At 40.2% G+C, this 21,860-nt stretch overlaps 1 protein-coding gene across 5 annotated transcripts; it reads left to right on the top strand.

Annotated features, from left to right (window-relative positions):
- Nucleotides 1-2,114: 2,114 nt before the first annotated feature.
- LOC131251714 (guanine nucleotide-binding protein alpha-1 subunit) lies at nucleotides 2,115-21,141 on the top strand. 5 transcript variants are annotated; one of them, XM_058252618.1, is made up of 14 exons: nucleotides 2,120-2,301; nucleotides 9,689-9,887; nucleotides 10,059-10,131; nucleotides 11,413-11,450; nucleotides 11,550-11,639; nucleotides 11,788-11,865; nucleotides 13,800-13,907; nucleotides 14,109-14,210; nucleotides 14,418-14,473; nucleotides 16,065-16,199; nucleotides 18,672-18,765; nucleotides 19,477-19,536; nucleotides 19,610-19,689; nucleotides 20,506-21,141. In XM_058252618.1, exons 2-14 carry the CDS (start codon nucleotides 9,798-9,800, stop codon nucleotides 20,681-20,683), a joined length of 1,182 nt encoding a protein of 393 aa, XP_058108601.1. In that variant the 5' UTR covers nucleotides 2,120-2,301; nucleotides 9,689-9,797; the 3' UTR covers nucleotides 20,684-21,141. The 5 variants fall into 5 exon arrangements, with proteins under 5 accessions (XP_058108604.1, XP_058108601.1, XP_058108603.1 ...); XM_058252620.1 differs by lacking the exon at nucleotides 2,120-2,301 and adding an exon at nucleotides 2,489-2,511; XM_058252619.1 differs by lacking the exon at nucleotides 2,120-2,301 and adding an exon at nucleotides 5,992-6,115.
- The last annotated feature ends 719 nt before the right edge of the window (nucleotides 21,142-21,860 follow it).

Below are 21,860 nucleotides of genomic sequence, written 5' to 3'. Positions count from 1 at the left end.
GCGATTTTCACGTGTGCTGATTATGGAATGTTGGTCATTCTTTCTAGTGGTTATTTTTCTCACGCGTGTGGCCCACACGAGGAGCGGACCAGCCTGACTCTGGGCCAGGGAATGTACATGGTGGACCCACCTGATGAATGGCCAGGATGTCACACATCCCTGCCACGCTTATGTCCATCCCACTCGCACGGGTCCCCTGTATCAGTTGTCGTTACTCGGTTCCTAAGCTGTAGCAAAAGCACAAGGGAGTGCATCAAGACAACGGAGGCTGATTACTTGTTGTGCCCACCCCACCCCCAGTGGTGGATGGTGATGTGTTGAGTGCTGCGGGGCCCACTTTGATATATATATATATATATATATATATATATATATATATATTTTAGATCCACGCCGTCCATCCGTTTTTATATAGTTCATTTTAGATTTTTTTTTTTTTTTTTAAAGCAGATACGTTGCTTAAGTGGACCATACCACAGGAAACAGTGGGGATAATGACACCCACCGTTGCAACCTTTCTAGGGCTAATTTTTATTTTCCATCCATAATGTTGATAAGGTCACAAAGATCTGGATGAAGAGAAAAAACAAATATCAGCTTGATCCAAAACTTTCGTAGCCCTCAATTTTTTATAATGGTGTACGTTCAATCATCACTCTTTCCTTTAGTGTCGCCCACAGAAAATTTTTTATTTTTTTAATTTTTTTCGTACAATAAAATGAGTTTTGAAAACTGATGGACGGATTGGATTTAATAAATATATATCAATGTGCTGCCCACAGCGTCCAACACATCACCACACCACGCTGGGGGTGGTGCGGGCAACACCACCTAATCCGCGTCACAAGACAACAAGAGATATCGGAAGGGTACTCGCTCGAGTGCGGTTCGTAATAAGTGTACTCGCCTCACACGTGAAAATGAGACATGCAAGCGGTACATCAGAGCCACTCATCAGGAAAATCATCAAATGGGAAGATGTAAATACCCAAAAATCACGCAGATATATTAATCATATGGCCACACATTTACATTGTACTGTGCTGGCAAATCAATTTTCACTAACCGTTCATTTAACATGAACGCGTGTGTCCCACACGATCACATACTATATAGATTTTTCGTTGTGGAATCAAAAAAGTGGTGAGATATTGATGATCGGATAAGATCTACACATATGTTTCTATTTCCACGTGTGAGAGAGTATACTTACAAAATGCACTCGAGCGTGTGCACTGCTCTTTTTCTAACTGTCTAGACCCCTATGCTAGTCCTGCATCATTTAAAAAAAAATGATATTAACGTTTTTAACGTAGACACGGCAAGGTTACACAGAAATCCAGGCCGTCCAAATTTATGAAACAACTGAAAATATATGATTAAAAATTAATATTATAAAATAATACTGACCACCTGAATTTTCTGATTAATTTGGACCACTCACTGTTTACTTTAACACACCTTTTGATACCAGTAAATTGATGGCTAGGACTTATTTATCAGTGTGATTTTATGTATATGTTCTATCAACAACGGAAGCCACAATTTTGACGGTGTGGATACCTCTTCATCAGTGCCGCATGTGAGGAGGATTAGTCACCACCATTTTCTAAATGGTTCAAAACTAACACCACGAGTACAACTCCATATCCGGACAAGTACTTTTCCTCCATCGCGACTCAGAAACCATCAAGCGTCGCCTTCAACTGGGCCTCACATTATCTGTGATATAATGATCTGAACCGTCCATTATATTTATCTATGATATGGAATTGATAATAATGGCCTTAAATATAGATAAATGAATTTAAAATAATGAAATATTTTTCAATTGCTAGATGTACAACTTTAAAATCAACTGTTAAGAAAACTAATGAAGAATAATTATATCAAATATTTACCTATTGTATTAAATGAATATAGACAGTTCGATTCACCGGATCATATCATCATGTGGGTCCCAGCGGTAGTAGACACGCGCTGCATTTGAATGTCGCGACAGAGGCGAGACGAACTCCATAAGAAGACAGACAGTATTTCCAAGAGGAAGACTATTGTATTCTTCTTTGACCGACGACCACCAGAAAAAAAAAAAAGAAAAAAGAAAAAAAAGGAAAAGAAAAAAAGAAAAAAAGAAAAAAGCCTGGCAGCAGCTTTCGGTGGGCCCCACCACTCTCCCTCCAGATTTAGCAGCAAAAGCCCCCCCATCCAAACTCCACTCTTCCACAGACAGCTGAGATCTCTCTCTCCTTTCTCTTTCTCTCTCGCTCTCTCGCGCGCGCGGGTCTTCCATTCTCGGTGGTACTGATCTCTACCTTAGTTTTTTTTTTTTTTGTTAAATAAAAATTCTATATACCGTTATTTATTTATTTATTTATATTACTGTGAAAATGACGCTTTTGGAGTCACTTCGACCTAATTTCCTTTCTTTCATCAGTGGCAATTTATGTAATTTTCTCATATTTCCATGACTGCTTTTGGATTGGGATTCTTGCTGTAATTTCAGATGCGGTATATGGAATCTTTTATTTATTTATTTTCGGTAACATGCATGAATTGATTTTCAAAATGATTTTTGCTGCATTTTTTTGGGTTTGGATTCTGTTTTCGGAGTTCGATTTCTTGTAATTTCTTGTTCCGATCGCGATAAATACAAATCGCGATTAATCTGAATTGAAGCGGTTGGCGGCATCTCTTGCAGTAATTTTCCACATCTGATTCATAAAATAAAAGAAAAATAAAAATGAATTCTATACAGATGTATGTATGTATGGATGTGGTGGATGGATGCTGTTGATCTCTAGCACCATTCTGTGAAAGAGAAATGTAGATATTAATTACATGAGTAGGATTGGAATGCTATATATAGGCACACGATTATGCAATCTGAGCAGTTCATTAGGTGGGCCCCACTGTGTACATTACCATAATTGGGGTCCCAGTTTGCTCGCCAAGTGGGTATGATGTGCATGCATGGATGGATTTTAGGGTTCGAATGCGTTCAGATGTGAGTGGTTCAGTGATCTGGACTGTTTGATTGGATGGGTGTTGGTGTTGATTGGTGATGCCTTTAAATTCTCCTAGATTGGAAGGTCTTGATACTTTGGTCAGTGGACAATGGTAATTGGTCTGGGAAAAGGGTGTAGGGCAGATTGATAGGATTATCCATTGTCTAAGATTTTTGGGGTGTCCCTTGTCCATGTGGGGTCCCCTCAGATTAACGTTCTGGATTAACAAAACATGGGCTCCACATGTGCAGAGTGAGTATGGTTGGGTAGTCTTTACATCTTGATGCATGGGGCCCCTATAATTCTGACTGTGTATGAGCGGCTAACAAGTAGTACTGTCTTTTGTTCTCTCCTTCAAGTTTTTGTGTGTGTGTGTAGAGTTGTACACGAGTCGAGCTTGGCATAGCTCGGCTTGGCTTGGCCAACAACCAACCCCAGCTTGTATGTATATTCTTTTGTGTCATCTTTAGCTTTCATTTGTATGCAACCATGAGTGTCTTCAACATATTCTCCTTTGCTAAATTTACTTTTAATTGTGGACTGATGTGTCAGGACATTGAAAAGAATGGTGTCTTGGCTGTCCACACTTGAAAATATGTGAAGGAGGGTTATTTTGCCCCGTCTTGGTGCGCCGATGCCTCATCTATAACCACCTTTTGGTTAAGCTTGGTTTCATTGTTATATGTTGGTCTATCGTACCTCGACCTATGGGAGGCCGTATGGTTGCCTTACATGGGAAGTTAGTAGGTTGCCTCATTGTTGATGGTAGTTCTCATAGGACATCAAAGCGTCTCCCAGCTTCTCAGTTGATTATCTCATTGGGTTTTAGTGCAAATGTATATGCATTGACATCTTAAATACATCTTTGAAAGCCAATTCACTTTTATGCTCACATTAAGACTATTAAGATATCTTGAAATATTTTGTTCCTCATACTCATCAAACCCTGCCTGTGATGTCAACATATAGAACTCTTCGGTGTATTAATTTATTGATTTGTTCCCTTGACATAAATCGTGATATCTTTGATAGAGGTTTAGGCATAGGTTGCGGGTAAGAACTTCTCTTTTTAACTTCTTTTTCATATTTTTTCAAGAATTTACTTTCTCCTTTAACGGATTTGTTCAGTATGGAGGTTGTCCAATCATATTAATGTGTGACAAAAAAAAAACTTTATGGCTACCTACTTAACATTCCGATTCTCTATGATTTCCTTGTACTCAGTTGCTTTTTTCACTTTGCTTAGCCAACTGACCAAGTCATCAACATGCAAAAGACAATGAAATTATCGAATCTGTACCTTAATTTCGGGCTCTCTGTCATGTTCCAACAATCGAAGGATTTGATCGCTGGTGTTTTCACAAGCCAATGTTGCCCATTGTTGGCTAGGACCTTGGTAGGAACCTTCCCATACGTGTCCACTTGCTCCAACTTCACTCCAAATTCCCTCTATGTCGGATCTCTTTCATTTGATTAATGAGATTGTCTACTGTATGTGTGAATTGAACTACTATCTCTGTACTGAATTCCCTCTATGTCGGAGCTCTTTCATTTGATTAATGAGATTGCCTACCGTATGTGTGAATTGAACTATCTGTGAGTGCTTGGATCACTTGGGTTACTTGCGTAAACTCTTCCCGTGTCATCCCGTTCGAAGCCATTAGAAGATGATGTAGAGTCGAAAATCCCAAAGATGACTTGCTTTGATACTAAAATGGTATAACCCAATTATTGAATCAATGAGATCTCGACATTTGAATCACAAACAAATGGACTAGAGTACACCCGCAAGAATATTTGAGTAGAGAGGGAGAAATGACTTTATTGATATCAATGTTCTTCTCTTACAATACTTAGAAAATTCATTACTCAAAAAATTTGAAATGCCTACCTCCTACACCACCTCCTCATTTTTAGACCTTAAAGACAAAAATCAATCTTATTTACCTATGATGGAAACAACCTAATAATCGTAAGAGCAAATCTAGGAAATTATCCTCAAAATCTTTAATCATATCTCTAAATCAGCCCCCATATCTTGCACAAATAGTAATTTGCAATTCTTAATATTTATGCCCCAAATCTATAAAAAAAAAGTCCAAAATCAGTCACATGCTGGGCCTTATTGTGAGTTGTGGGCCTACATCAAGATCCTCCATTGCCATGAGTCTCTTAAGGGATGAACTCGAAGTCTGTCCGAGTTGTTTGGATGTTGATTGAGTTGGAGCTGCAAAAGTGGAAATGAAAAAGTGAGGCCCGCTCTAGTAATAAAGACGGACTAGCCCCCAAATTGAAATGGTGATAATTTCAGGTCTAGGCTTCAACCGAATGGAATTGCAATGAGGGTTTTGGTCTTCATCATTGAATTGGATTGTTTCAGTTTAGTTCAACTACCATCAAAATACACCTTAAGCAATGCCCACAATAGCTACATATTAGGAAGCAATTGCATATCTGATAAGGACATCACTTTACGTACCCCTTTGCGTACGTATTAGAGGACGAGGTAGGCCGCACCAATTTCCCTGTGGCTAGGTGAGTACTCATGATTGTGTTGAAGACCCTACATGCATGTGCGAGCATCTGGAAGACCCTACATTGGGAAGATGCACATGTGCTACTTTATGGAGTGATCTAGACTGTTGGATTGGAGGGACGTGACGATCGGGCCGTTGTATTACATAATCAGGCCATTGATCATGGATTGTCCACACTAGTTTTTCTTAGACTTTATCAGCTTATATGATTTAATTTTGTTTATGTTATGTTTGGACACCATTATGAGTATTTTTAGTTGATTTTATTTAGACTATGGTTATTTTTGTTAAAATCTACAAAACAAGTTATTTATTGTAATTTTTGAATTTTCTTGGATCTATAAAAGGGGGTAGGTGTGTGACCCTCTTCCTCATTGGATTTTGTGGAAAAAAAAAAAAAAAAAAACGAAAGAAGCTTTGGTTATTTTTTTCTTTTTCTTTCATCTTCATGAGATTTGAAGAAACTTTCATGTGATTTGGAAGAGAGATTGGTGCGAGGCTAATCTTTATCAAAGGAGGTGCGAGATCTCCATCTACCCTCACATCATCATCTCTCTTCCCTCCATCAAGGTAGTTTCTTCAATTTCTTCAACTCTTCCATCATAAATCTTCTTCTTCTCTTAAACCTAACTTTCCCATTACCCTTAAAATCAAAACCCCTTTTTCTCTTTTCCAAACCCTAAACCTAAACCTAAAATCCCTAACTTTCCTACTTTCTCAAATTACCAAACCCTAGCTTTTACCCATTATTCAATTCACCCAAAATCCTTATACCCTTTCTATCTAAAACCCTAATTCCTATATCCTAACCTATAAACCGTTTAAACCTTTCACCCAATTTAATTCCATAAACCTTAATTCCTAGTTTTTCCCAATTTCCATAACCCTAAATTTACCATAGGCTGTATTAGGTCTTCAACTTTGAGATAGATTATACCCTATGCTAATTGATGTCTCTACATTCATTAGATCCTAGTTTCCTTTTATTTAATGATATTATGTGACGATGTTGGTAACTTAGGCTAGGATTATGCATGATGTTTTTTTGGTTTTCATAGTATTTGTGATGATTATGACAATGTTTATGTTTTTTTGGTAATTATCTTAATTTTATTAATTGATCTCACACGATAGTTGGTTCATGCATTAGTCCTACAACAATATCACTTTCGAATACACACACACACACAAACCCAGAACAAGCACTATAATTTTATTACTTGATCTCACACGATAGTTGGTTCATGCTCGTGGACAATTTTATAGTAGTATTGTTATTATTTTTACTATTTTTTCTGTTTTGAATGGCAGTATAATTTTATTTTTTTTGAAAGATGACGATTTTATTAATAGAAAGGCAAAAAAGTCAGCAATGTACAGCAATTTATAATGCATCCCAAAAACTTGTTCACACCCCAAGTATAGGGTTGTGATGTAGTAATAATCTCGGTAAGACCGAGGTCGAATTCACAGGGACTGAACCTTGTATGTAATCTAAAAGTAACTTGAACTAGAACTAGGCGAAGATGTAATCTAAATCGGGTAAATTTAAGAGAATAATGGCGAAATCTTAAACTAAAACTTGTAAAATTCAAAGGTGGGGAACTAGGGTGCCCAGGATCCACTTGTAGAGATCAGGGAGATCTATGCTTGATTCAAGAGCACAACTGAATCAGAGTCCCATCTTCATCCAGTTGGAAGATATATCATTAAAATTCAAATCTGAACTTCCTTTAATCCAGTTTTCAAAAGATGAGAGGTATGAGAATTAGAATTGATTCCATCACAAAACCATGCCCATGAGACAAAGCAAACAACAAAATTTAACCAATCCACATCCAATCTGAGAGATGTATGAATGTTAGGAAGGATTCCATCATCCAACCATGCCCAGGAGACGATGGTGAACAACAGGGTTCCCAAATTTACAAACCCTATAATGAAAAGAGCATACTCAAAGCTATCGCAGATCTACTGTAATTTAAGTTACAACAAACCATTAAAAACTATGAATATTCCTTATAATCAAACTTAAATCAAAGAGAGTTCAACAACCATGAATCAAAGCAATAGAAAACCGCCCATCATGCTACAAGCTTCACCTCTTAGCCCTAGCCAAGAGGTTTAGCTAGCCATAACCATGATCATCTAAACTTAAAGGAAAGAAGAAAAAGAAACAATGAATAGGAAAGATTAAACCCAAGGCTATCCACAGCCGACCCACGGCCGACCCACGCTTTCTCGCTCTCTCTTCTCTTCCACGTCTAGAGATGGATTTCCCATGTCCCTCTCTCTCTCTCTCTTTTATAGGTTGGAGAGGTGTTAAGTCGGTTCTCTCTTACGCAGCACCGTGCGCACGCAACGAAAAAGGCCCGAGAATGCTGCTCCCGTTGGTTCTCCTAGCGTCCACCAAAAACATAAAAATCAACGTCCCTTCGGATGGTCTACAAGATGGTCGGTCCGGATTACTGATCAGATTCACGGACAGTGGGCCACGTCGGCCGTGAAAACCGGCAGCATGAGACGTTTCTTGCGCATGTTACTGCACTGGGCTGCTCAGTGGGCCCTACAATAATGTTTTTGGTGAAATCCACCCCGTTCATTGGATTCCTAGTGAAATTTCAGTCGGAAGGGAGTGATTTTGGTCGAGTTTTGGTGCGGTCTACTGTATCAAATCAACTCGTCGTTCATCTTGCATTTTCTGGCGATCCACGTGTGTACGTGTGCATGAGACCAAAGGCCACCATGGCTAGGGTCGTGGCCACCTCCTGGACGCAATGGATGATCCAGATCGTTCGTTTGGACAATGGGTGTGGCCCACTGAGAACAACCGGCAGCGACAGGTGTGTTCGCTGGACGCTTGCGTGAGATGGGTCGTGGAAGGAGGTGTTGACCGAGTCCACGGTCACGGTGTGGTGCGGGATTGCACCGCCTGTGCACTCCCACATGCTCATGTGGGGTCCACTGCGATGCATATGCGAAATCCGCTCCGTCCATCCATTTTGTCACCCCATTTAAGGGGTTGAGACCAAAATTGAAGCATATCTAGATATCAGGTGGGCCCCAGATTGATGATTCATGTGCTGATCTGTCCGTTGGGCCACTTCCACAAGGATCCAATGGCTGAAATTTGACGTTTACGGTTAAATTAGGGTCCTCAGGCTAGATATAAAGTTTCGAGCCGAACAGATGGTGGGAACCCTGTGATCTTGTATTCTGAACGATTTTCAGGCCTCTTCATCGTTGATCATGTGATTTTCTTAGATCTTTGGCGTGTAATTCTTCGATCTCGGTCCTCTAAGGTCTGTCCCTTGCCTTGGTGATTTCTGAGTGTTAAATCTATGCTTTTAGTACCCTTTTTCAGTCCAGGCTCCTAAATTCACCTTGTAACACAAATACGATTAAAATAGGTCGTTAAACAGTATCATGTTCGTAAATTCAGGTAATAACTTGGGTCTAATATGCAATATTTGACCCTCAACACATCCCAAACAGGACGAGAATAAGCACTCTCTCATTGTAGGATATACCAACGCCCACTCAATTACAAAACTTTTGACATTGCTAAAGACCCCCAAGATGCTCCCCAACAAATTGTTGAAACAATGGTTATTCCTTTCCTGCCAAATTGTCCACGATCCTGCAAGCAAAGCCTCCAAACATACCTCCCAACTTTCCATACCCCTCTGCAATGCTAAGCCCAAAAAAGATCCAAGACTGACTTTGGCATCACCACGCCATTCCAAACAACAACAAAAATTTATCCTACACCTGCCTAGCAAAAGGGCAATGGACTAAAATTATTATTGCTAATACAATATAAAGTTATTCTGGATCTAGCTGTTTAACCCACAGAGTTCCAGGTCTGCTTCACCCAGTGACTGACCTAGTCTTGTTGCGACTTCAAGTTTGGGTTTGTGAACTATGATTTAGGCTACTCTTCTCTTTATTTTGAATTTTGACAAACATGTGGGGAACCCCATATCTAACTGAGAACCAGGTTGCTATGTCCTGTCCAAGGCACTAATTTGAAACAGTTGGTTGGTTTTACTTCATTCATTCATTTTTTTTTTTGGGCAAACAGTTTTTCTTTATTTTACTAAGGGATTGTAACAACTCTTGAATGCACCCAATATTTTGCAGCTTGTCGTAGGTAGCATCGAATGCGTTATTTCGCCATTCCCAAAGGGGAAGTTGTCCAATACTGGAAGATCCTAAGGACATTTGACACAGCTTTACTAGTGTAAGTTCCATGCTGTCCATTGCAATAATAGACAGCATGGGCTTACTCTGCAGCAGACAACAGCACGTCACTGAAACTGATGCTGAAGAAAGTGCACAGGTCAGGATTCTGCATTGTTAGATACATGCTTTTTATTGATTATTTACCTAGTTCGGTTAAATATCTCAGTGAAATTTCTCATTTGATATTTAACAATGCTATTGGGAAATCTCTTATGTGTTGATAATTTGTTTGTATCCTTCAACATGCTTGTCATTTGTGCCATTTCAGGCTGTGGAGATTGAGAGGCGGATTGCTCAAGAAACAAAGGCAGAAAAGCACATCCAAAAGTTATTATTACTAGGTATGCATCATTGTTATATTTATTACGTGTTGCAAATATAGCTTATGTTCATTATTTCATTGCTTATAGAGTCGCATTAAGCAGCCAATGGTCAACGCTTTAGAAAGCTACAACATATTTTTCATCAACATACAGATGCAGAAACCTACCACGTGGCATTAAACTGATCTTAGCTAGAGCACCAGTGTGCCATATGTTGTCATTCTATTGACGGAGAAACATCAACATACATATTTCTGAAGTTACACCTCTTTGTCACAGACTTGCAACTCCTTAGAATTACCATGCATGAGGTATCTGCACAATGCCCCAACACTATTTGAGTCAGCTTAACCCCCACTTGCACCACCAAGTTCTACACTCCGAGGGCTTAGTGAGAATACAAGAGAGTGAACACCCCCCCACCCCCCGGTGCATGCGCGCGGGCAGTTGGGAAAAAATTTATATAGATTCAGGAATTTGCTAGACTTTTTAAATCAGTTGTTAGGATTATGCTAAATGGCTTTCATCCAATGGTCAAGAATGCTCTAGAAAACTTCAAGACTCTTCCTCACATCATAGCTACCAAAACTTAACCAGAGAACTCCGGAACCCTCCAGAGATCTCTACACAACTCTACCATGTTCGAGATATCTCTAGAATTCTCTATATTCTCCACATGACTGTGGCCTACTCTAGAAGCCTCCACCAAGGTATTCCGTAACGGTAACGGTAGCTATAACGGTCACCACCGTTACCTTTATGATACGGGTCATAACAGCTGTTACAGCCACTGAAACGGCTGTTATGGTCTCTATTTTTATTGGGGGGGGGGGGGGACATGCATTTGTCCCATAATGTTGAAAAAAATCTGAAAAACCTATATCTGCCCTGTAATAGACCATTATGGGGCTGTTACAACCTTTACAGGGAGCGTAACATGCCATTAACGGTGGCTGCATGTCATTTTTTTCCATAACGGCCGTTATGGTCGTTATGACCCTTTAACGTGTAACATTTTTTTCCATGGTCTCCACACATTATTTACAAGCCTCTCATATGTACAAGTAGAGCCAAAAATGTCTAAATCAGGAGTCAACCCCGACACCTTGACATCTTGCTATTGTAATATTTGGTTTACCCTGTTTATTTGTTTACCTTGCTTGTCTTCTTTGGATGTATAATTCTGAAATCACCCTTTTTTCTGATTATTTTTAATTTCTTTCTGTATCCTATTTTGTGTTTTACTGAGATCTTTCTGCATGATTCTGTTGATCTTGGATGACCCCCTTTTGTGCATAGGGGCGGGAGAGTCTGGGAAGTCCACAATTTTTAAACAGGTCAGACAGATCAAGTTCTTCCTTGTATTCTGAAACATGAACTCTACTCTTCCATTATTTCAATCTGAAATCAACCATAATGTTTCCTTTATCGCACAGATAAAACTACTCTTTCAAACTGGCTTTGATGAGGCAGAACTTCGGAGCTATATATCAGTTATTCATGCCAACGTGTATCAGACAATTAAAGTACGCAATACTGGAAAGGGTGTGTTGGTTATTTCCCTTTTGCAGTAACATACAGTGTCAACTGCTCACAGGATATATGTAAATTTTGCAATGATGTGAATTATAATACTTTTTTTTTTCTCAAGCCTATGTCGATGTTTTCTTACAGATATTGTATGATGGGTCAAAGGAATTTGCTCAAAATGAATCGGATTTCTCGAAGTATGTTATATCCCCTGAGAATAAGGTTTGAATATGCCTTTCCTATTCCTGCAATTGCATCTCCATGCAGTTTTATTTCTTTTATATGTGCTCTTGCTTCATGGCCATTCACCAGCAGAATTGTGGTTTCTTGCCACACATTAACACAGACGTCTCACTTCCATTTACTTAACATTTACTTATGCATTATATTAGATATGTGATTGAATAAAACAACTTGACCTCTGTATGCATGATACATGTCTGGATTCAAGTTTTTATGCATATGCAATTTTCCTTTGATCCCATGAACATTTTACTTTTCCACAAACTTGTTTCCAATGCATGCACAGGGGAAATGCTTGGTGCATATGGTTCTGGTTCCATTTAATTAACATGTTGGTAGGGTGTTTTGGTTCCGATCATGGAAGTGCTTGTTTACCAGTTAAGAACTATGTGTGTGTACCCACTCATCATATGCTGAAAACTATGCACGTGTTTGTGTCGCTTCTTTGACTTAACCATTCCTTTCTGTGTCAAAATTGCAGACTTATCTTCATGGTTCGTAGTCTACGAGGGACCATATAGAATGGTAGTGACTAAATCGTTTATGCACAATTGAATCATGGAAGCAGTTTGTATTTTGTTCACAGGCAATGTTGTTCTAGTCATATAGGAGGCATGAGAATCCCTTATTAAGTTCAGCAGTCCTAATAGGGACTCCTATTAACAAAGGACCCAAAATCGGGGAGGAGATGTATCTGCTGGCTTCAAATGATTTAATGAATATAAATACATGTGAATCTGAGCAAATATCCTTAATGATAAAAGTTTAGAAAAGACAAGGATACCATTTCATACAAACATATACAGCAAAATACAGATATGAAAAGATGTTTGCTCAACACCACCTCAAGCCAGGGAGTTTTGACAGCTTTTCCACCAAATGGTTCTGTCAGGATTTGATTAACAGCTTACTTAACATCAATACTATCTGATTAAAAGACTAAGTGGTAAACAATAATCCCTTTAGGAAACTTCTTGTGAACAAAGTGATAGTCAACCTCGATGTCATTGTCTTGCCATGAGATTGATGTTATCTCCATGAATGGGTTTGGAGAAGAAATTGAACTCCTCGAGGATAAACATTTCGTTTGCCGATTTCCATACAGAGGTGAGTTCATTTGCAGGCAGATCAGCCTGAGGGAGATCATCTCTCTCCTCTCTTGTAATTGGGATGGATGAGGGAGGTTTAGTAGCCAGTGGTAGGGATAGATGGAGGAAATTTCCCAAGAAATCTAGTAGGTAGTTGTAAATGACAAATGCTTTATACGAAGATCTGGTACTCATTTACATCTCTCTCTCTCTCTCTCTCTCTCTCTCTCTCTCTCTCTCTCTCTCTCAGTGGGTCACGTCATTGGGAATCATGCAAAATCATGCCTAAAACATGTAAAATCACTTGGTGGGGGAATGGCGTGAAATTTGGTGTGACTCCTCATCCAGGTTGGAGACAATGGACAGGTGAGGCATCTAAACCACATCTTGGTGGGTCCCACATACAATCATGAAGGTTTTGATGGGTGGGCTTCCACTCCCAGCTATTCCTTGTGGTCTGGCCTTCCTAAGTCATGGGTTGGCCTGATTTTTGGGCCCATGGCCCATAATGGGAGGGGCACATATGATGGAGGGGGTGGATGTCTGACACACATCATGGTGGGGCCCACAGAACTTGACCTTATGGGAAGCTCCCATGAGGTTGACCTCATAGTACCTTTTCCCTACACATGCCCGCAATGATGTTTTTATCTGCATTGCCATCTCTATCTGCTTCCCTGTCTTGTCTCTATCTGCATCCCTGTTTTTATCTGCATTGCCATCTCTATCTGCATCCCTATCTGCATCCCTGTCTTGTCTCCCAATGCTTGTTGGAGGATGATTGTATTTGGTAAATATTGGTTTTTTCTTTCTTCATGGTATTAGGAGACTGGAGAAAGATTGTCTGAAATTGGAGGCAGGTTGGACTATCCACGTTTAACTAAAGAGCTTGCGCAGGAGATAGAAACTTTGTGGAGGGATCCTGCCATTCAGGTAACTTCTATTTCATGAAGATCAGCCCAGAAGGTTGATATACACCCCACACCGTTTTCTTCTTCTTCAAAAAAAAAAGTTGTCTGCTTCAACTGGTTACTTGGTCGTAAATTTGTAATTCTTTTAGCTATTTCCACCTTCTCCATTAGCATTAAATGGATATTTTCATAATAGTTAGGTTCTTATTCTTGTGGAATGCAGGAAACTTATTCTCGTGGGAACGAACTCCAAGTTCCAGATTGTGCCCACTACTTCATGGAGAATTTGCAACGATTGTCTGATGTGAATTATGTTCCAACAAAGGTTTCAAAAGCTAAATCAATAAGATCTTCTTCTTCTTTTTTTTTCTTTTGTTTTTTTGGCATTTCATTATATGTGTTTGGGAATATATCTGCAGTATTTGGCAATATTTTTATTTATTCTGTCTCCACTAAGTAATGCTTATATTTTGGCTTTTAGAGTTATACCTTTGTGAATGAGCTTCGTAAATGCCATTGTCGGATTTTGCAGGAAGACGTTCTTCATGCAAGAGTTCGAACAACAGGTGTTGTGGAAATCCAGTTTAGGTAAGCCTTTGTTCTGAACAAAAGAGTGCTTTTATAATGGCCCACTCTTTTGCTTTGTAATAATTTATTTGCAAGAGGAACATGCAGTTCTGGTATTTTTCCTATATCCTTAAAAAGAGGTTTGCTAATCTAAGGCAGCCTGCACACCACCACATACGCCAATGTAGCATATGGGCGTGGAATTCATGGGATGTACCATGTAGATGCCCTGTCCCAAAAATTCAGGTCAAATGCACTGATCAGGTAGGCCGTAGTTTATGAAACAAATGATCAGATAAGCAAAACTTGCCCATGTTTTTCTAAGCCATCCATTTATTTCTAATGTTGCGGTCTGGTTGGTGACTGGACTCTCAATATGTTTTGCAACAAGGCATGTATGCACAGGATCCACCTGATGGACAGCTTGGATTGGCACCCACATGCCTTTTTGGTGCATGTGTTGCCATCTAGGTAGGTTTGCATCTAGGTATTCCGTATCAGTAACGGTGGCCGTAACAGTCACCACCATTACCGATACGGGTATTGGCTGTAACGGCCGATACAAGTATCGGCGTAACGACTATTACGACCATTGTAATAGTTGAAAATTTTCTTTTGCCCAATAAATTCTGAAAAAAATATTTAGAAAATCAATAATAATGCAAATATTACAAATATGTATTCATTTTTTGTTTTGAACATGTTTATGATAGTGTAAAAAAATAAAATAAAAATAAAAATAAAATGTTTATGATAGTGTAACGGTCCACTCTTTGGTGAGAGTGTTGTATCGGGCTGTTTAGTGAATATGTGAACATGATTATATGTATCTAATGTTTACACATCACAATCAAGCATTAAAACTAGAAATAAGAAAAATTGCATAAATACTACTTTTTCAATTTTTTGAAAAAAAAAGGCCATTGGAGCTTCTATTTGCTCAAATCACTTCAATCTACGATTTTAATATTAAAAACTATAGTAAGAGTGGTCGAAATCTATTGTAAAATGATCTAGGACAGTTTTTGAAAAAAAAAAAGAAGGAGAGGAGGAGGAATGGATTTAAATTGAAAAAAGTGGCCTTTTAAAAAAAAAAAAAAATTTAAAAATTTTAAACCGTTACGGGGGTAACGGTCATTATGCCCCATAACGACCGATACGGTCCCAAAAAACTAACCGCCCCATTTCACCCCCGTATTGCGTAACAGTTATATCCGTTACCTATACGTGTCGGCCTTTACGATAAGCGTATCGTAACGGATGCGGAACACCTTGGTTTGCATATGGTCCATACGTGCACCGGCAATCATCAAACCTCTTCTATGAATCATGCATGATTTGGCAAAGTTATTTTAGGGATGAAGCCCAGAGTTCGGTCTCCTTTAACGCATTATATTTGGAATACATTCGTCATTTTTTTCGGGTTTCTCCAACTTAATGAATAAAGTCTGCATCAATCTATTGATATGCCATTTTATGCACTTATGGTTTCACCCACACCAGCATGTTTCGGTGATGTTTATTGAGTAGCACTAGCATCCATTTCTATGAGGCATACATGTTTGATGTAAATGTTCAGATAAGTATACACTATTGAGAATGGTTTCTGCAGCCCTGTGGGAGAGAATAAAAAAAGCGGTGAAGTTTATAGACTTTTCGATGTGGGAGGCCAGAGAAATGAGAGAAGGAAGTGGATTCATCTGTTTGAAGGTGTTACAGCTGTAATATTCTGTGCCGCCATAAGCGAGTAAGCCTCCCATTCTTTTAATATTCCTACAAATATCAGCGAAGGATTTGCATGTTTTGTTGGTAACACATCAATCATACTTGACCAAAATGACAGGGGGTGCACTCCTGAGATACTGTTACCACCATAAGCACAGTGGTACCGGCCTGTGGTGGGGTCCATGTGATGTGTGCATGACATCCAAACCATCCATCAGATGCCAACTCATTTTACTGCTAGAGCCCTAAGGTGGGCCACAGCACAGTGATCGATTTGAGAGGGAACGGCCACTGTTGCTTTGTGCGGGGGATCCGCCCTGTTGTATATATGAAATCCATGCCATTCATACCTTTCATCTAGCCTCAGTGAAAATCAAGGGTAGTGTCCCCCACAAACTTGTTTCCTGTTCTATGGCCTGTCTGATTCACAGATCAGCCTGATTTTGGGTCCCTGGACGTAAGTGGAGGTGACGCCTCTGATGGACAGTGGATGTCATTTAGACATCACTTGGGCTCCTCATCAGCCCGGTACCACCGCAAGTTCATTATGGTACCAGAACCACTGGAGAACGCCCCAAATAACAGTGCTACTTTGTTTTGATGGAAGTTGCTCCATAAGCGAGAAGCTTTTCCACAAACTCCAATGTTGTTCATCCAAAATGAAATAAATTGAAAAGCTCCTGCAAGGTTATATAGTTTGTTGGTTTGATAGTCTCAGGCTTGTGCGTAGGGCAAGCCAATCTACGCACCAACTCATGTTTCTATTGGCACACCTAGGTGCGAGATCCAGCCTCCAGCCCAGCCTGAGCCCAGGCCTGGAAAACTTCGTTAGGACTTGGCTGGTCCACTTATTAGGTGTGCCACAATGTTGGAAATAAATGGGTGGCTTAGAGAAACACGACAAGGTCTTCCATCTGTCCATTGTTTCATAAACTATGGCCCAATTAGGGCTGGCAACTGGCTGAGGGGTTGGGTTGGGCCGGGCTTAAGGCTCCAGTGCCCAGCCCACCTGAGCCCGGAAAGCTCCGTTAGGCCTTGGCCCAACCCAAGCTGGCCAGAGCCAAAAATTGATAAAAACCCCTGTTGTTAGCTTGAATGTTTCTAATCTATAGATAGCAAGGTATTCCGTAATGGTAACCGTGGCCGTAACAGCCACCATCGTTACCTTTACGATATGGGTCGTAATGGTTGTTACGGCTCCCATAATTGCCATTACGGTCTCCTTTTTTATTGAAAAAAAAAAAAAACAAAAAAACTATATCTGCCCTATAATGTTGAAAAAGAAATTTGAAAAACTCGTATTTGCCCCGTAATAGACCATTATGGGGTTGTTACGGCCTTCACAGGGGGTGTAACGGGCCGTTAACAGTGGTTACAAGTTAATTTTTTGATAATGGCTGTTACGACCCCGTAACATATAGCGGTTGCCATTGTTACCTTTACATAAAAGCCTCTATGGTCCTGTAACGGCTTTTACGACACACCAAGATCCATTGATCAAGTGATCCACCGTAACGTATAGCGGTTGCCACCGTTACCTTTATGGCACACCATGATCCATTGAGTGGGCTACACATGCACAAAGAAATAGACATTTAAGAGGAATGAAACCAACAGTCTTACATTCAATATGGATGGGTTGCCAACCAAGGATGAATGACATATCCAGAGGATGCGAGTATGACATGTGCATATAAAATCGGGTTGGATCGTGCCGGGCTAAAATGACTTGAGCCCAAGGCCAACCCAAGAAGTGATCAGGCCACACATGTGAGGCCCAAGCCCCTCCAAAGCAAGGTCAGACAGGTTACCTGGACCATCGCCACCCTTAGGACCACCAGATCAGTTGATAGACTTGATTCATGGTGGGCCAAGCTGATAGGCATCTTGGACACCTTGCTCCCATGCGACATGCTTCACACATGATGGTGTGTGTAGACACTGCCTTATACACACATGCGGGATTTGCAAACCTCATAAAAATTTTGAGCTTATGATGGTTTTGAAGACCAGAAATAAGCATAGGTGTGCATGTTTTGGATGATATGAACTATCCATCTGGTGCTGTTACTTCGGACGACCTATGGTTCAAAAAACAATGCTGATTGTTGATCCTGACTGTCCATTTGTTGGCATTCAAATGGACAACATCTAGTGAACTTCGATCTTGGAGTCTGGCCTGTCCATGATGGTGCCTAGCGGATGTAACATTCAAGCCATCTGAACTAGCAGCCATTGGGGCCCATCTGGTGACACATGTTGGATGGCATGGGCTGGGACTCGAGCAAGATGGGCCCTTTCATGAGTTCCAGCTGAAATCAGAGTGTGATATCTTTAGGTGCAAGATCCATGGGGAGACACGAATAACATGTATACTACTGGGACCAATTCATACCTGCATGCACACCAGTCGTTCATCTTCTTCCTTTTCTTTTTTTTCCTTACATGCTTTTTCTCAAACTAAACCATGCTTAACATAATGATGATGGTCCAGGTATGATCAGATGCTCTTTGAGGATGAAACCAAGAACCGAATGATGGAGACTAAGGAGCTTTTTGACTGGGTCTTAAAGCAACCATGCTTTGAGGTTTTTACTCAATGATGCCTATGCATAGAACTGTTGTGTTCTACATTCAGGGAAAGGGGAATGCTGCTATGACCTGCATGCATAATAGAGTTCCACAATGTGCTTATTGGGACATCTCTATCGTACATGTGGTGCTTGGGTCCGAAGATCAGGAATGTTTATTTGGTGAGCGCCATGCGGATTTTCCATAGTCCAAAAAAAAAAAAATCCAGTGGAAGGGCCGTGGTTGCTATCCGATTAGTGGCCAGGAAACGGGGCAGTCAGCGTGAAAGCAGAGGAATCGTCCAATAATTTGAGTGTCAGAGTTTCCCTATCATTAGGACTCTCTGGCCTAGAACCAACCCATGTTGAGCTGGCCCACCAGATCAACAATCCCAATCACCACACATTTTTGACACATGTCAAAGGAACTGCATCTGATGCATGGTTGAAAGACTCCATGGCTCGGACTGACTCGTTCGGTCTTGAGTTGAGTCAGAACTCGACTGCATTGGTGTCAAATCAGCCTGATGCAGGCATGACTCGGGATATCAAACCAGAATGGGTCCAACGAATTCCAAGTCGACTTGGACTAGTTGTGTCAGAGTCGTCTTAGTCCTAGGACTATGACATGTCGGTGGTGTGCCCAGATAATAGCATTTCTCTTGAGGGATATAGCTCGCTGCAGTTTTTTTTTTTTTTCCTTACTCAAATTTGTTTCCTTTCGTGTAGAAGACATCCTTCATGCTGTTCCTAAACAAGTTTGATATATTTGAGAAGAAGGTTCTAAAAGTGAGTTTCCTTAACGTCATGCATCTACCAGAAGTTGCATTGGGGGATATCTCTAACCTTCTGTCTTTTGCAGGTACCATTAAATGTATGTGAGTGGTTTAAAGATTACCAGCCTTCCACATCAGGAAAGCAAGAGATCGAGCACGCATACGAGTAAGTGACCTTAAGGAACTCAAAGACCTTTTCAAATACAAAATCAACAAAACACAATCACTGTCTTTCATGACAATCATTTATTCATGGACAATTGAGGGTAGGGAGGTAAGTGGGTTGGATCAGGTTCTACCTGTGTCTGACCCAATTTACCACTAGGATCAAGTCTGCTGGATCATCGGAAAAGAACCTTAAGGAATTCAGTGACTTTCTCTTTAAAAAAAAATAAAAAATGCACATGTATTTGCACTTTGAGGTTTTCTCAATACATCCCAATGTATTGCAATTCAATAATTCAACTTCAGGACAGCCTTTGAATCTGTATAATCTTCCAATAATCCAAACCGCTTATGTGATGAGTCTCACTTTTCTGTGGTGGAAAAATTAGCAAATCAGAAAATAAAAAATCCCAATTGGATTATTTCAACCCTTCGATAATTTGTCTCTTTTGCTTTGATTTGAACATGAACTGTCAACATAACTTTAACATAATTGAAGGGTTGAGGTATTTAATCTGAGAGTTTTTCTGGAAATCCCCCATCCAAGGGGAGCCCCATAAAATAAATGGTTTGGTTCTGAAAAAAAGAAAAGAACAAAAGAACCCAAATCCAATGGGCTAGTCCTGGTGCATCTTATTGCAATACGTGGGGATGTTTTCAAGGAAACCTCTTATGCTTTTGCCTTACTGGGGTGTTCTTCATTGGCTCCACCAATGCGTTCTATCCGGAATGGACAGAATTTCCACATAGACATCCATCTCTCTCTGCTCTCTTTCATCTATCAATCTAGTACATCTTGATCCAAGCAATGGAACAGGTTTGTGAAGAAGAAATTCGAGGAACTATATTTCCAAAGTACCGCCCCTGACCGTGTGGACCGGGTCTTCAAGATATACCGAACGACAGCCTTAGACCAGAAGCTCGTGAAAAAGACGTTCAAGCTGGTGGATGAGTCCTTGCGGAGGAGAAATCTCATTGAGGCCGGTTTGTTGTAGCTGGGACGCCACACTTTTGAAACCCAAATCCACCTCTAAAGCACAGGACCAGATTTTTCAATACCCAAAAGAAAGGAAGAGTCTCTCTCTGATCACAAGATAAATACCCAACTCATTTGCCGCTCACTCAACTTACACTGAAAGAGAAGTCTATGGCCTTTCTTGCTGCTGCTGTTTTATACTGGGAAAAGGGCGTCTAAGGTCAAGCTGCTTTTTGTGCTATTCCGCGATCATGCCCGTTCGTTTTTTGCCATGGACTCTTGGTTGAATCGATGATGGAATTTTGTGCGTCTGCTTGGGTCAGACGGATAGAGATTCCATTTGGGATCTCTGGATTGCTTGGTCTTTATTTCAGATGAAAACAGGTGATGAGTTCTGCTGTGTGAAACAGATTGAGTTTCCCTTGCATCATTACACTTGTTTTGTATTCCAATTTTGCTTAGGTGCAGGATTCTGTACATGTGGGGCCCATGGTTTGAACTCATGCTAGGGACTCTGTTAGCCACTCAGTCTGGTCTATCCTGGACTTGGTGGCTTGGCTGGGTGGGATGAAGAAAATAATTTAATGTCGTCATCATCATCATCTAACCCTTTTATCCTAATTAATTGGGGTCGACTAGGTAAATGTTGTTCTACCATCCCACTCTACCAAGGGCCAGACCTTCAGTTAGACCGTAGGTCATCAAGTCTTTTCTTACTACCTTCGTTCATGCCCTTTTAGAGCCTTCAACTTATACCAACTCACTCCTAAGCGGGGCAGTTCTTGGTCTCTGTTGCACATGACCAAACCATCTGAGTTTACTTTCTCTCATCTTATTATCTATTGGTGCTGCTCGTCAGTTCCTCCATATGCATTCATTTCTAAGTCTACCCTTTGTCATCTGCAACATATCCATCTCAACTACACTTATCCTATGAACATGTTGTTCCTCAACTATCCAACATTCTATCTCATAAAGCATGGCGGGCACTAACCATTTCTTCCACCCAGCTTGAATTCTATATGCAACATCTTTCTCAATCTATCGAAAGTAAATATTTTGGGAAACTCCTTCGTCAAATATCTTCACTAACTATTACCCTTACTTCTACTAAAATTACATTCTATATACTCTGTTTTAGTTCTACTAATTTTAAATCATTTAGATTTTGAAGCATTCCTCCATAAATCTAGCTG

The sequence above is a fragment of the Magnolia sinica genome, chromosome 7 (assembly GCF_029962835.1).
Source record: "Magnolia sinica isolate HGM2019 chromosome 7, MsV1, whole genome shotgun sequence".
Lineage (NCBI taxonomy): Eukaryota > Viridiplantae > Streptophyta > Magnoliopsida > Magnoliales > Magnoliaceae > Magnolia > Magnolia sinica.
This window is presented reverse-complemented; position numbering and strand designations above follow the sequence as displayed.